The sequence below is a fragment of the Tamandua tetradactyla genome, chromosome 19, assembly GCF_023851605.1.
Source record: "Tamandua tetradactyla isolate mTamTet1 chromosome 19, mTamTet1.pri, whole genome shotgun sequence".
NCBI classification, from domain to species: domain Eukaryota; kingdom Metazoa; phylum Chordata; class Mammalia; order Pilosa; family Myrmecophagidae; genus Tamandua; species Tamandua tetradactyla.
Window position 1 is genome coordinate 56,029,247 of NC_135345.1, and position 14,516 is coordinate 56,043,762.

General features: G+C 34.7%; 2 protein-coding genes across 3 annotated transcripts in view; both read right to left on the reverse strand.

Annotated features, from left to right (window-relative positions):
* PDCL2 (phosducin like 2) overlaps positions 1–2,599 on the reverse strand; it is a 60,962-nt gene extending 58,363 nt beyond the window's left edge. Inside the window, exon 1 of the mRNA XM_077136915.1 lies at positions 2,412–2,599. Within this exon, the coding sequence (XP_076993030.1) occupies positions 2,412–2,417 (6 nt within the window). The 5' untranslated portion in view covers positions 2,418–2,599. The remainder of the gene's footprint in view (positions 1–2,411) is intronic.
* A 1,539-nt stretch (positions 2,600–4,138) lies between these two features.
* Positions 4,139–14,516, reverse strand: part of NMU (neuromedin U) — a 29,092-nt gene continuing 18,714 nt past the window's right edge. Inside the window, exons 7-10 of one of the 2 annotated variants that reach the window (XM_077136917.1) lie at positions 12,755–12,829; positions 11,179–11,229; positions 9,810–9,849; positions 4,144–4,424 (exon numbers count right to left, since the gene is read on the reverse strand). In XM_077136917.1, the coding sequence (XP_076993032.1) occupies positions 9,814–9,849; positions 11,179–11,229; positions 12,755–12,829 (162 nt within the window). In that variant the 3' untranslated portion in view covers positions 4,144–4,424; positions 9,810–9,813. Of the gene's footprint in view, positions 4,425–9,809; positions 9,850–11,178; positions 11,230–12,754; positions 12,830–14,516 lie in introns of both variants that reach the window. The other variant, XM_077136918.1, reaches the window with a different exon arrangement.

Below are 14,516 nucleotides of genomic sequence, written 5' to 3' on the forward strand. Positions count from 1 at the left end.
TTAAAATATTTTCCATCTTTCTATACCTGTGACCCACCTAACAAACCCATTCACTTTAAATTTCATTGGTTGCATCTTTTCAATTTTAGAAGTTTATTTGGCTCTTAATCAAATTTTTAAGGTCACTTTTTCGTAGTCTTCTAGTCCCTGAAGATAATTTAAACTGACCTTTTTAATAAGCATAGTTGTTTGATAATTTGTTTCTGATAATTCTAATGCCTGAAGCATCTGCAGATTTGCGTCTATTAGTTATGTTTTTGGTACTTTATTTCTTTGTGTGCTTGGCTATTTTTGACTGATTTTTGCTTGCTGCTCTTTAAAATTTAGTGAGAATTTCTTGAGGCCTAAGATGAAGATGCTTTCCTCCAGAGGATTTATATTTATTTCTGCCAGGCACTGGGAGCACTACAGCTATATAACTACTTTAAATCAAATTCACAGCTTGACGTTTACTAGACCACCTAAGCAATATGCTTTAGGTTGCAAATCCATGTAAGGGCTGGGCTGGGGCACAACTTCCCAAGGATAAGTTTTATTACCTTATTCTTTTTTTCTTTCATTCTACTAGGTGCCAAGATAAATTTCCCTTAATTCCCCTAGACATAAGTTTACCTCTGGCTCAAGTTCGTTCAGGTGAGAAAACTTTCCTACCTAGTTTCCCAACCTTTGGTTGACCCTGATTCCTCCTTACTCCATGATTATACCTAGGACCAAAATACATATTATTAATCCATTCATGGTAAAAATGGCTTTAGACCAAATATATATGTATATATTTTTTTGGGGGGGTGCATAGTCAGGGAATCAAGCCTGGGTCTCCTACATATAAGGTAAGCATTCTACCACTGAACTACCCATGTATCCGCTTTCCCTTATACTTTGAGCTGGTACTTTCTTACTACCTTGTCATCCCTTTGATACTTTTAAGGAGCATGTTTTACATACTATCTGGCATTTTTGCCTGTATTCAGCAGGTGAGTTGGTCCACTATTGTCAGAAAAAGAAATTCCAAATTCCAAATTCTTTTTAAAAACTCTTCCTGCATTTCATATCCATTATTAGCATATTTATCTTTTCTCCTTCATAGCCAAATTCCTTAAAAGAATTGTCTACATATTCTGTAATCACTTTCACCTAGCATTCATTCCTCAACCTACTTTAAATTGGCTTCTGCCCCCAATACTGGCTAAGGTTACCTATGAGCTCCATGTTGTTAATTCTGATGGGTACTCATTGTATGTGATGTCTCAAGCAAAATTTAAGTTAGTTATCCTTTTCTTCTTAAAACACTCTTTGTATTCATGATATCACATTTATGGTTTTATTCACACCTCTTAAACTGCTCTTCCAACTGATCTAAGAGTTAGTTCAACAGGATTTAATGTATCCATAAATGCTCCAAATTCTGTTTTTGCCTTCACTTTTAGAAATTATCTATGAAATTTTATCTGAAAGAGGCTTTGCAATCTATTTGTTCAAACTATTATGCCATTTATCATACCATAAAAAAATTTTATCTTGTCTCTTATTCCACACAGTAAACTTTTAAAACAGCGCCATATCTAAAACACAAGTACCGAATAAATGGCTAGTGAATAAACAAATAAATAAGCTAAGGTTAATAAGCGGTTGACTTCCCTCTCAATTTCATTTCAGGTGCACACCAGGAAAAATTTGAAATATTTTTACATACTGCATAAAAATGTAATCGCTAAGAACCAATTATTAACACAAAAGGATTATCCATTCAAATCATATAGAAATTCTATTTTAAAATCCAATAAATTATACAGTATAAAATATACCAAAATTAAATATGTAAAACAAGAAAAATCACAGTGTTTTTAATTTGGGGGAGCAGGAGGGAAGATGCTGTTTTCTATAAGTTGGAAAGTGAGAATTTTTCTCCTCTTAAAAGGATAGAGAGAAGCAGATGCAGTGTCCTGGTGGATGAAGTAGCTTTAGAGGGAGGCGGAAACTTCTGAATAATAAATGGAAGACTAGGAGAGTTTTTGCCATCACGTAGGTGAAACTCCAGGGTATGTAGATGTTTCTCCAGATCAGAGTACGAGGGTTTTCATTCTTTTTTTTTTTTTAACGTATGGGGGACAGCGATAATTTTTGGGCTAAAGTTGTTGATCTGTTTCTTAAGTTAAAAATGGAGCAGCAAGAGGATTTCTAGGAGTCATTTGTGGAAAGCAATCCCAAACATCTATGAATGCTGCCTCCAGAAACATACCAAAATTTTGGAAAAGTAGAAGGAATGGCATTTTCCCAGAGTTACTTTGGATTTCCCTCAAATCTAGATACACATGCACACAAAACTCTGCCGTTGCCATGAAAAATGGTAGAACCCAGTCCCTGTGCTCCGTCCTCCTCGCTTCTGTCTCTGGCGGGGCGGCGAACCTCACCTGCATGGTGTCCCCCGCCTCCCCGCATGCGCCTGCGTGGTCTGGCTTCAGGCAAGGCTCTCCAGACTCCGGCCCCCAGACCCGCCGGCTCCTTAAGGCAGGAAAGGCGCCGCTGAAGACCTAGTGGTTTCAACCGTCGGCAAGGAGAGGGAGGGGAGAGCAAGGGCCCCTCACGCGCGTGCGCCCGTGCAGCTCTGTTGCCGGGCAACAGAGACATGGCATAGGAGGCGGTTGCGGGTACTGCAGCGCCAGGTCCAGGGGCATCTCTCCCAAGCGGGACCTTTCCACTTTGTGATGTGCTGTTGGTGCTGCATTTCTCCCGTCTTTCCCTCCTCCACTACAAAATCAACCAGTGTCCGAGCATCCTTCAACCCTGGAGATCTGTCTTCATGGAAAAATGACAAAATTCTGGGAGAGAGAAATTTTCAGAGGAATTGTTAATCTGGAGTCCACACTGAGACTTGGATGGATTTTGGAATATACTGGCTCCCCAGCTCCCAATGGTGCACATAATTTTGTTGCATGTATACTCTTTCTTTTCTTTGTATTTTTTTTTTTTCTGGAGTTAGGGATCAGAGCATTCATCAGATTCTCAAATGGTACCCATCTTAGAAAATTCACTACCGTAAGAGACAGGCACTCTGGCCTTAGGTAGGAAACCTAGACCGTTGGGTTCCTGGTGTGTAAGTTAAGGAAGGGACGTTTACTAGGAACTGCCGGGAACTTCGGGAAGACATTTGATATTATGATTGTTATTATGATAAATGATTTGATATTACAAATAAGGTTAAACACATGTTCACAGAGATCTACTCACAGGATTGTTAAAGAAGATAAAAATGTTTTTAATGACACAGTTTTAAACTTGGATTCAGCATTGTACCACTTCACCTATATGCCCAATCAATGATTAATACAAATCCTATATTCCAAGCATCCAGTATATCTGGCTGATTGTGTGCAAGACATTAATTTGTTCCGTGTAAAAATTTTAAAATTTCACAATTTCTATAACCATGTTTTGGTATTTCTTTCTATTTTTTAAGATCCTGGGATATCACTAAAAAATTTAAGTGGGCTAAGTCTCTCCAGACTTCTGAAAGGTTCTGGGAACTTGTGCTTAAATTAATATGCAACTCTTTTTATTTTGACAATCCAAAATTGAGTTACCCCTCTTTAATCAACCAGCAACCTGCTTGGTGGAGAAGGTAGAGGTTGAGGAAAGGGGTCAAAGGGAAAAAAAACAAGGAGAATATGGGGTGAAATAAACTCAAAATTCATCTGCGGTTAATTCTGGGTGCACTAAACACTGACTTGATGTAAAAAGTTCTCCAACTGTGTTCAGTTGTGCTTATTTTCTTTCTGGTGATATGAGACATATTGCCTTTCAGATGTTGTGTGTGGTAAAACAACTTATTTTAAGATTAAGTGAACTACTTGTTGGTAGAAAAAACTAGCTCCTGATATATTTGTAGCAATCAGAGATCCATTTTACAGAGTATAAATCAAAACTTGCTTATTAGACTATTGGATGTGTTATGACCTAATCCTCCAAGCTAGTGTAGTTTTAGTTAGTATCCACAGTCTAAGATTGTTAACTACTGGGTATTCTGGCCATTTATAAGGGTGGTTGATTTTGTCACTGACAAAATCCAAATAGGATAAACTAAAATAGCTCATTAAAACCCAACTCTTTCCTGAGTGCCTTTAATAAAAATAACAAGAGACCATGTGTATCAGTACTGTCAAAAGCTGCAAGGATCTGAGGAACATTATTATTTAAAGATTTATTACAAATTATTTCATACAACACAAGCAAAAACTATTTTAGGATGCTTTTTTATTTTCAAGGAATTCAACATTTATAATCTTAACTAACTTTTAGTTAGAATGTTTACAACACAGGAATTCTCAAACATGATAAAATTAGCAAGTACTGTTTTGAGAAGAAAACAAAATGTTAGTATACTTTGTATTCCATAGCATTTCATCTGTGGAAAATTAGTTGGCAACCTGTTAAAAGAGAAAAATTGAATTAGATTCATGTCAATATGTGCATGTTTGCACATAGAGATTTCTTTGTCATTATATGATAAAACTGACATCTGAGATATTTCTCAGCTGTTCTTCAGACTGTATATTCCTAGCTTTGTATCATTTAATCTGTCTCTGCTGGAATATTTATTCTGTATGCTTGAATTTTCCAAAAATTTACAGTATTTAATTACATAAAATGGTTTCCTAAAGCTCATTGATGCCAGTAAAATTTATGAATACAAAATTTCATGTGTATTTGCAATTAAGTTATCCTATTTTATTTTTAATCACTTTCTAAGTAAATCTAAACACTCAGGACAGAGATTATGAGCTCATAAAAAGAAAAAACTGATTATTGAACTATTTACTGGAAAAATAAAATGAAATCTAGAGTTAATTAGTCAATGTAGATCTTAATTTTGGAAACAATCTAAATTAAGCTATTTTTCTCGACTTCAGAGAGAAATTTTTAAAATAAATTAATTAACTCATGGATTAAATTCCATTTCACATTGTGACTTTTAACGTTTAGCTTGATATTAGAATCACACACATTTGTTTCTGCTTAGTAATAAACAATTTTTGTTTATATTCTGTAAATGCCTGTGTATATTAGTAATATTAAAACAAAGACTTTTTTCCTGTTAAGTCCTTGAAAAGTAAAAAAAATTAATCTAATATTCCTGATAAGAAAATACCTTCTAAGGCGTCTTCTGAAACAGAAGTTAATACCAAACATAGTTTGACAATTCAAGTTCCTAATTTTGCCTTTCTAACACATTAACTTTTCCCTCCACTTTCCCAATACTTTTCTTTTATTTCTTTGTTGTCTAATTGAATTGGCTAGTGCATTAAGAGCTACATTAATGGTGACAGAACATTCTTGCCTTGTTCCTGACATCAATGGGAATGCTCCAAAATGTTTTACAATCAAGCCTGCTATTTACTTTATTTGAGACTATTATATTAATAATGTCAAAAAAAGGATTGATCTTTTTCTATAGTATTTCCTTTTAAAACAACAGAAATAGTTGTGGAGTTTTACCAAAAGCCTCTGTTGAGATGATCATCAAATGTTGCTTCTAATGGTGAAAATATTTTAATAGGCTTTTTATTTAAAATATTTAAAATCCTTGAACTGCTGGGACAAAGCTCAATGGGGTAATTTGATTCTCTAAATATACTACTGAATACTATATACTAATATTTACTTTAACTTTTTGCATTGATGTTTATAAATAGGATTGATCAACTGTTTCCTTTCTATATTATTGCAAACTTTTTTTTTTTTTTTTGGCATGTGTAGGCGCCAGAAATCAAACCCAGATCTCCAGCATGGCAGGCAAGAATTCTAACACTGAGCTACCTTTGCACCACCTATTGTTGTAAAATTTTGGTATTAATAATATACTTGCTTCATAAAAAAATATTTGTGGAGTGGGTATAGTGTTTTTTGAAGGGATAGTTTTCTAGATAATGTTTTTAATTTTTTCCCTTGGCCAGTAGTCTGTTTCTATAATTTTTTCTTTCCTCCGACGTCAATTTTGGTAATATCTACTTAATAGATAATCCTTCATTTTATCAAGGTTTTCAAATTTATATGTGCATAAATTTGTCAAGTACTCTTTTATGATTTTCATTATTTTTATTTCCCTTTTTTCAAATTTATTTATTTATTTATTTTTATTAATTAAAAAAAAGAAAAGAAATTAACACAACATTTAGAAATCATTCCATTCTACATATGCACTCAGTAATTCTTAGTATCATCACATAGATGTATGATCATCATTTCTTAGTACATTTGCATCGATTTAGGAAAAGAACTAGCAAAACAGCAGAAAAAGATATAGAATGTTAATATAGAGAAGAAAATTAAAATAATAATAATAATAAAAATATATACATATATAAAAAAGGAAAAAGAAAAGACAAAAACAAAAGATACAAACAAACAAACAAAAAAAACTATAGTTCAGGTGCAGCTTCATTCAGTGTTTTAACATAGTTACATTACAATTAGGTATTATTGTGCTGTCCATTTTTGAGTTTTTGTATCTAGTCCTGTTGCACAGTCTGTATCCCTTCAGCTCCAATTACCCATTATCTTACCCTGTTTCTAACTCCTGCTGGTCTCTGTTACCAATGATATATTCCAAGTTTATTCTCGAATGTCAGTTCACATCAGTGGGACCATACAGTATTTGTCCTTTAGTTTTTGGCTAGACTTACTCAGCATAATGTTCTCTAGGTCCATCCATGTTATTACATGCTTCATAAGCTTAGTCTGTCTTAAACCTGCATAATATTCTATCATAGGTATACACCACAGTTTGTTTAGCCACTCGTCTGTTGATGGACATTTTGGCTGTTTCCATCTCTTTGCAATTGTAAATAATGCTGCTATAAACATTGGTGTGCAAATGTCCGTTTGTGTCTTTGCCCTTAAGTCCTTTGAGTAGATACCTAGCAGTGGTATCGCTGGGTCGTAATCCATTCTGCCAGTCTATGTCTTTTGATTGGGGAATTCAGTCCATTAACATTTAGTGTTATTACTGTTTGGATAATATTTTCCTCTACCATTTGCCTTTTGTATTATATATATCATATCTGATTTTCCTTCTTTCTACACTTTACTCCATACCTCTCTCTTCTGTCTTTTCGTATCTGACTCTAGTGCTCCCTTTAGTATTTCTTGCAGAGCTGGTCTCTTGGTCACAAATTCTCTCAGTGACTTTTTGTCTATAAATGTTTTAATTTCTCCTTCATTTTTGAAGGACAATTTTTCTGGATATAGAAGTCTTGGTTGGCAGTTTTTCTCTTTTAGTAATTTAAATAAATCATCCCACTGTCTTCTAGCTTCCATGGTTTCTGCTGAGAAATCTACACATAGTCTTATTGGGTTTCCCTTGTATGTGACAGATTGTTTTTCTCTTGCTGCTTTCAAGATCCTCTCTTTCTCTTTGACCTCTGACATTCTAACTAGTAAGTGTCTTGGAGAACGCCTATTTGGATCTATTCTCTTTGGGGTGCGCTGCACTTCTTGGATCTGTAATTTTAGGTCTTTCATAAGAGTTGGGAAATTTTCAGTGATAATTTCTTCCATTAGTTTTTCTCCTCCTTTTCCCTTCTCTTCTCCTTCTGGGACACCCACAACACGTATATTTGTGCGCTTCATATTGTCCTTCAGTTCCCTGATCCCCTGCTCAAGTTTTTCCATTCTTTTCCCTATAGTTTCTGTTTCTTTTTGGAATTCAGATGTTCCATCCTCCAGTTCACTAATTGTAGCTTCTGTCTCTTTAAATCTACCATGGTAGGTATCCATTGTTTTTTCCATCTTTTCTACTTTGTCCTTCACTCCCATAAGTTCTGTGATTTGTTTTTTCAGATTTTCTATTTCTTCTTTTTGTTCAGCCCATGTCTTCTTCATGTCCTCCCTCAATTTATTGATTTGGTTTTTGAAGAGGTTTTCCATTTCTGTTCGTATATTCAGCATTAGTTGTCTCAGCTCCTGTATCTCATTTGGACTATTGGTTTGTTCCTTTGACTGGGCCATATCTTCAATTTTCCAAGCGTGATCCGTTATTTTCTGCTAGTATCTGGGCATTTGATCAGATTTCCCTGGGTGTGGGACCCGGCTGGTTGATAGGTTTTTCTGTGAAATCTCTGGGCTCTGTTTTTCTTTTCCTGCCCAGTAGGTGGCGCTCGTGGCACTCGTCTGTCTGCGGGTCCCACCAGTAAAAGATGCTGTGGCTCCTTTAACTTGCCAATCCGAATCTTGCAGTCGGCCTGGGAAACCGCACGTGGAGGGGGGGTCGCCGGCCACCGCGGCTTGGGAGAGTGCCGGTCCAAATTGCCCAGCTGGCCCGAGATGCCAAGCGTGGCAGGAGAGCCCCGCTATCCAATGTTCCCAGTCAGACCAGGAAGCCACGTGCGTGGAGGGGACCCCAGTCACCAGCTGCCCCGTCCGGGAAAACGCGCGGCCCTCAGATATCTCACCGCAGCGGATTCTCCCTGCCCGTTCAGCTGTTCCAGAATGAGGTACGCTGTCTTTTTGGTCTCTGTCGTGGCTCCGGGAGCTGTTTTGTATTGTTTCTGTTTCTTTAGTTGCTGTTCTGGAGGAGGAACTAAGACCCGCGCGTCTTACTAAACCGCCATCTTCTCTGGAAGTCCCCCAAATTTATTTTTGTGTATCTATTTCTTTCCCCCTTTTTCTTGATTAGGTAAGTCAAATTTTTAGGCTACTTTGTTTTGTAGGTGTTTTTTTCTCCCAAACAAGCAGATTTTGTTTTATTTACCACATCTACTTCCCTATTTCCTAATTTATTAATTTCTCTTAATTTTATAATGTCCTTCTTTCTGCTTTCAAGGTTCACTTTAAAATACCTTTTTAACTTTTTGAGGTACATTCTTAATTCATGAAGCCTTTTTATCTTGACATGTTTAAGGCCTCGATTTTTCCTCTCAGTATGTGTTTGGCAGCATCTCATAACTTTTAATATTCAGTGTTTATATTCCCTTGTTTTTAAAATATTGTGCAATTTTGGTATTAATACCTTCTGTAGTTAAAATGGTGGGTTTTGATTTTTGTTTCTGAGAAAATCTTTAGCATTTTAACATTCTTATGCTAAACACATTTAAAAATGAAGATAAAATTATATGCATGAAATATGTACAAAAATATATTCAGCATAGAATCTGGGTTAAGAATATATAAAGTTAGTAAACTAATTCTATTCTGTGCTTTAAATGTATTAATTTGTATTTAGGTTTAAATATAAAATTCATAATCTAATAAAATATTAAGAGTAACATATTTATTAAGCAGGTAGCACCAGTAACAATTATTGTGTTTACTGTGTGCCTAGACTAAGGTGGAAACTCTAGGAATACGTCATGCTCTTATATCTTCCCACATTTTCTTAGTTCTCTAGAAATTGGCAAATCATAAACTTTTAGAGAGAATCTTTGAGTATGGTTCATTTAGAAGAAAGAAATACATTCAGTCTTATTAAGTTCTGGCCCATTTTGTTGGACACTGATCACCACAATCAGAACATAATCCATGGCATATGTTACTTGCACAGTAAATGATAATAAGGTCAATGTCTATAAAATCAGTAATGATAATTACTACTTTGGGACAGTCTGAGGAAAATACAACAAAGGAAAAGAAAACTGCTCCTGAAATACTGATATTTTACATCATAGATCCCTTTCACTGACCCTAAAATTGTAGTATATAGAATATCAATGGTCACATGCCATAAAATAATAGAAGTAAGTATCAGCTTAGTCTAACTTGTGAACATTTGAAAACAATAGAAATTCTCAAATTTGATTGAAATGTGAAACACATACCATTTTAATTGAAACCTGATGATCTTCTTCCATTGCGTGGCTGGAAAATAATGAATTAGAAATAAGTCAGTGTAACCAAGGAGTAAAGCTAATTTTCAGAGAAAGCAGCACAAAAATCTAGATCAGGGTTTAACTTCAATGTGCATCAAAATCTCCTGCTGGGCTTGTGACAACACCCATCGCTGGGCCCCACAGCCGGTTTCTGATTTAGTAAATCTGGGCTGGAACCCTTTGCATTTCCAACAGGTTCTAAAGTGATGCTGAAGATCTTGAAGACCATGCTAAATTAAATACCATTTAATTTTACTTCTTTCCTTGAAAGTACTAAAAATTTTAAACACGTATTCTCAATTTTAACTTGATATGAACCAAAACTAACTTACAGTTTAGTATTATTTCTTCTCGCTATTAGTCGTGCTGTTTCCTTCAACTGACTTTTTTTTTTTTTTTTCACATGGGCAGGCACCGGGCATGGCAGACGAGAACTCTGCCACTAAGCCACTGTTGCCTGCCCTCAATCGACTTTTTAATTTGCTGTTAGAATTATTTTCCAAAGTGAAACTCTTGCCATATGGCTCCCCTTAGCCTTTACTTTGATGTTAAAATTTCTTAGCCAACTATTTCTTCACCCAATTGCTGTTGATTCTTTCGAATTCAATTCATGAAGTCTTCTCTGTACCTCCTCCACTCCTGAGCCTGGGTTCAATGCTTTTTTTTGGAAATCACAGCCACTGGACTGAAGGTGCATTTAACAGCACTTTGTATCTGTTTACTTATCCTCTGTTAGGCTGCAAACTCCTAGAGCATAAGAATGGAACCTTATCTCTCCTTATATTCCCAGCCCTTGGCACATTGCTCAGCACCCAGTAGAAATTCAGTAAGTAGTTGTTGAATGAATGAATGAACTATCTCTGATTATGTATTAAATATGCAAATATTTTAGAAATTATAGCTGCTTAAAAAGGAATTTGCATTTCATAGATAAGAAATGCAAATATGAAATTTTATCTACTTATAGTCTCTACTCTACTTGACTTTCAATTTTATGAACTTGTGAAAGTAGTCATAGCTCTGCCAGTTTACTGAATCAAAATTTTGTAAATGATTCCTTGGAACTTAAGGAATAATGTAGCATTAACACACTAATTTCTTGCATGTGAAATTTCATGGAATTAAACTGTGAAACAGTTAAATGTCACTTGCTGTATTTGCAAATATGAGTGGTGGATCAGAGAAGAGGTCAAGAGACTCAGTGATATAAAAGCAATAAAGTAGTGAATCTCAGATTATAACACTTGATCTCAACTATGTATAAATAAATTTTGAAACTTATGACTTAATGTAAAGAAATGAAAAAATATATTAATACCCTGAATAAAAAGTAACCTCTACTTCGGCTTGCAAAAGGACCTTGGAATTCCTGAAATAGAAAAAATGAGGGTATTAGAAATCATACAACACTAAAAGTAAGTACAAATTCTTCTTGAGTATAGTAAGCATCAAAGTTATTTTCAAATTATAGTTATAATTGAACAAAGAGGGTATCAAAGACTTGAGTATATAATTCATATCAACAGAGAATCTCTGTATCTGTCCCTGGAGAATTTTTTCAACTAGCAATATCATCAGAATATTGTGTTCAGAAGTAATGTTATTATCAATAGGACAGTTTCTATTTTCAAGAACTTTGTCAGTTATATGTGTAATCACCAATGAGTAGAAAGACAATGACAGACACCTCATAATTAACTATATTTAAAAAGCATCTTATACCATTATACATCTACTAAAAAAGCTTATATTCTTTCTCATACTGGAAATTCTAAACTTTTAAGAGACTACCACCAATGCTCTGACATTTCTCCTTAAAGTTGGCAGCAGATTATATCTTCTTTGGTGGAGGATTAGTTTAAGAATGTGAAGAATTTAAGGATGAAATGATAATCACAAAAATAAATTTTGACGAATTTATTTGCCTATGCATTTTCGAAAGTATTTTAAGACTTTGGCCACACCTTAAAAAGAATGAAGTTAATATGGTATTTGGGTTTAGGAAAAGTTTGACCTGAATTCAATTTTTAGTTAATGTAATAGCATCAGTGATTAAACTACAAAGGGAATAGCAGAGTGAATTTTTTTTTGCTAAAATAGACGTCAGCAGACTCTGTTGAAACCTCTAGTCTCTCCTACTAGTATGATTTCGGAAACCCTTTATCATTCTGAGTCTTATTTTCTCTTCTGCAAACTAGGGATAGCAATACTTGGCATTATCCATTTAATAGAGTTGCTGAAAGCATAAAATGAGGCAAAACTGAAAACTATAATTAATGCTGCAACAATGTATGGCATTACTTAAAAACAATACCTAGAAGCTTTCATCATTGGAACTATCAGGCTTCTTTAAAAATGACAATAAAAACTCCATAATTCCTAGTTTAAAAACATCTTGATTAAACATAGATAATAGATACGGGCCATATTTTGTTAATTGTAGAAAAAGAAAATGTCTACATTTAGTTTCTGATATATTTACTTCACAAGCATTACTAACATTTTAAGACTTCGTGTATGCTAACCTGAATACACAGAGGGAGAAAACTGCCTTTTATTTGTTCTTTTATACCTATCTAATGCCTAGACGCACTGTGGTGTCCTTCAAACAAGAATAGGTTTTCTCACTGGAGTATCAATTGTCTTGGAAGGAAGTATAATGCCAGTTTTCCTTACTGCCGGCAGCTTGAGTTAGAAAGGACATGAGATGATGGAACAATTCTTTTCTCCCTGAGTGTGAAAACAGCTCTGCAAACTTTGCTCTCACATCAGCAAACTGGGTGTTCTTGTTGGGGCTTACCTCTAAGGCTATTTTATAAACTACCACACTAGGATTAACAAACGACTGGCCCCACACAGAGTGGCAAAGCAAGCATGCAGTTTATGTTACATACGTCCATTCTGAATCTCTTCATTCTTCTCTCATGCAGTTGAGGAACGAGCTGCAGCAACGGATGCACGACAGACGACTGAGAGGACACGAACACACACACATGATGAGCTCAGTGGCTTCTCAGCACTGGGCATAAAGACGGTTTCCTGTCTATTTGTTTTAGTTTTTGCTTTTACCCACCATACTTGCTCCAGTAATAAAATGAACAAGATGTCATCTAAGACACCCGATTATGAGCACTTCAAAGAACTGTGGAGAATAAGGTCAAGAGAGGGAATGACATTTGTAGCTGTATGCTAGGGCCTTTTGTCATTATGCTGAAGAAACACTTTCCCAGGAGCCTCATGTCCATCTTCAGTGGTCAGTGGGTAATATCACCTCGCTCCATCTTTGAGAGGCAAAAAGCAGTTTGTCTACTTCCAGACAAAATTATTTGGAACAGATGAAAACCAGCTCTGTGAGAATCAGTCTTCTGTTATGAAAATGTTTATCTTGAAAATTATATTATACACACATCTAGTAATAACCTTTATAAATTATATATTATATTTAAAATTGAAATATATGGGGCAAGACAACAGGGGACACAAAAAATGACAAGGTTGATAGTGGAAAATGTGATCTATTTTCTCAAAATGTTAAGATGCCAAGCAGAAGAAAATGAAAGCACATTTGAAACATGAAGCTAAGTGATAAGGTTTCATTTTAAAGACATGGCTCCAAGTGAGCCACTCACAAATAGTAATTCATTTATCAAATGGATTACTTGAAGCCCTGTATAATGGTTATCTGTTAACCAACTCAGCTTTTATTTGATTTAAAGCCAGTTTAACCTAACCGGCGGCTCCTTATGTGTAAGAATATTCAATGTAATTAACATTTAAAACTGAGTTTAAGTTTATAGTTACCTTTCTACAGGTATACCCGTTTAAAATGCACTATTTGCTTCATTCCCTAAATTGATCCATTGTAGTGAGTCACAAATTTACAAAGAATATTACAGCCAAATATTTATTAGGTATTCTGAATTGAAACTAAAGTATATTAGCTTTTCTTTTTTTTTTGTATGGGCAGGCACCGGGAATTAAACTCAGGTTTCTGACATGGCAGGCGAGAACTCTGCCACTGAGTTACCGTCACATCACCCTATATTAGTATTTTTAAGTCCATTCATAAAAAAAGAAAAATTCCCATTAACACAATATAATTTGGAAGTGAATTGAAGTTATTGGTTTCTGACTAATCTTAGTATATTCTCAGACTGAATACATAAACTAAACAGAATATAGGAATAGAAGAGGATATTTCTAATCATATATTTTTTGACAATCATTTTTAAAAATAATTCTTAAAATGCCTTTGGATTAAACTATTTTCTGTTGCATTAATCATGACCTGAAACAGTATGTTTTACTCGTTTATTTGCTTTTCAGGGGCATGGGCAAAATTCTTCAGAAAGTAAGTTCAATGAAAGAATGGATTTCTTTTTATATTTTCTGTTTGATTTATGGCTGTATTGCTAGTACCTAGAACTTTGCCTGGCACATGTAAATACTTAGTAAATAATTGTTGAATAAATGATCAAATGAATGACTCAATCAATTTAATATGTGTAATTATTAACATATAGAATAAATTAAATGCATAATAAATATTAACTTCTGTTTGCTCATCCACATATAAGCTTTTAAAGTAAAAAACATGAATTTTGGTCTAGTGTAAAAATAGCTTTGTGTTTTTTTAAATAAATACTAGTGATAAGT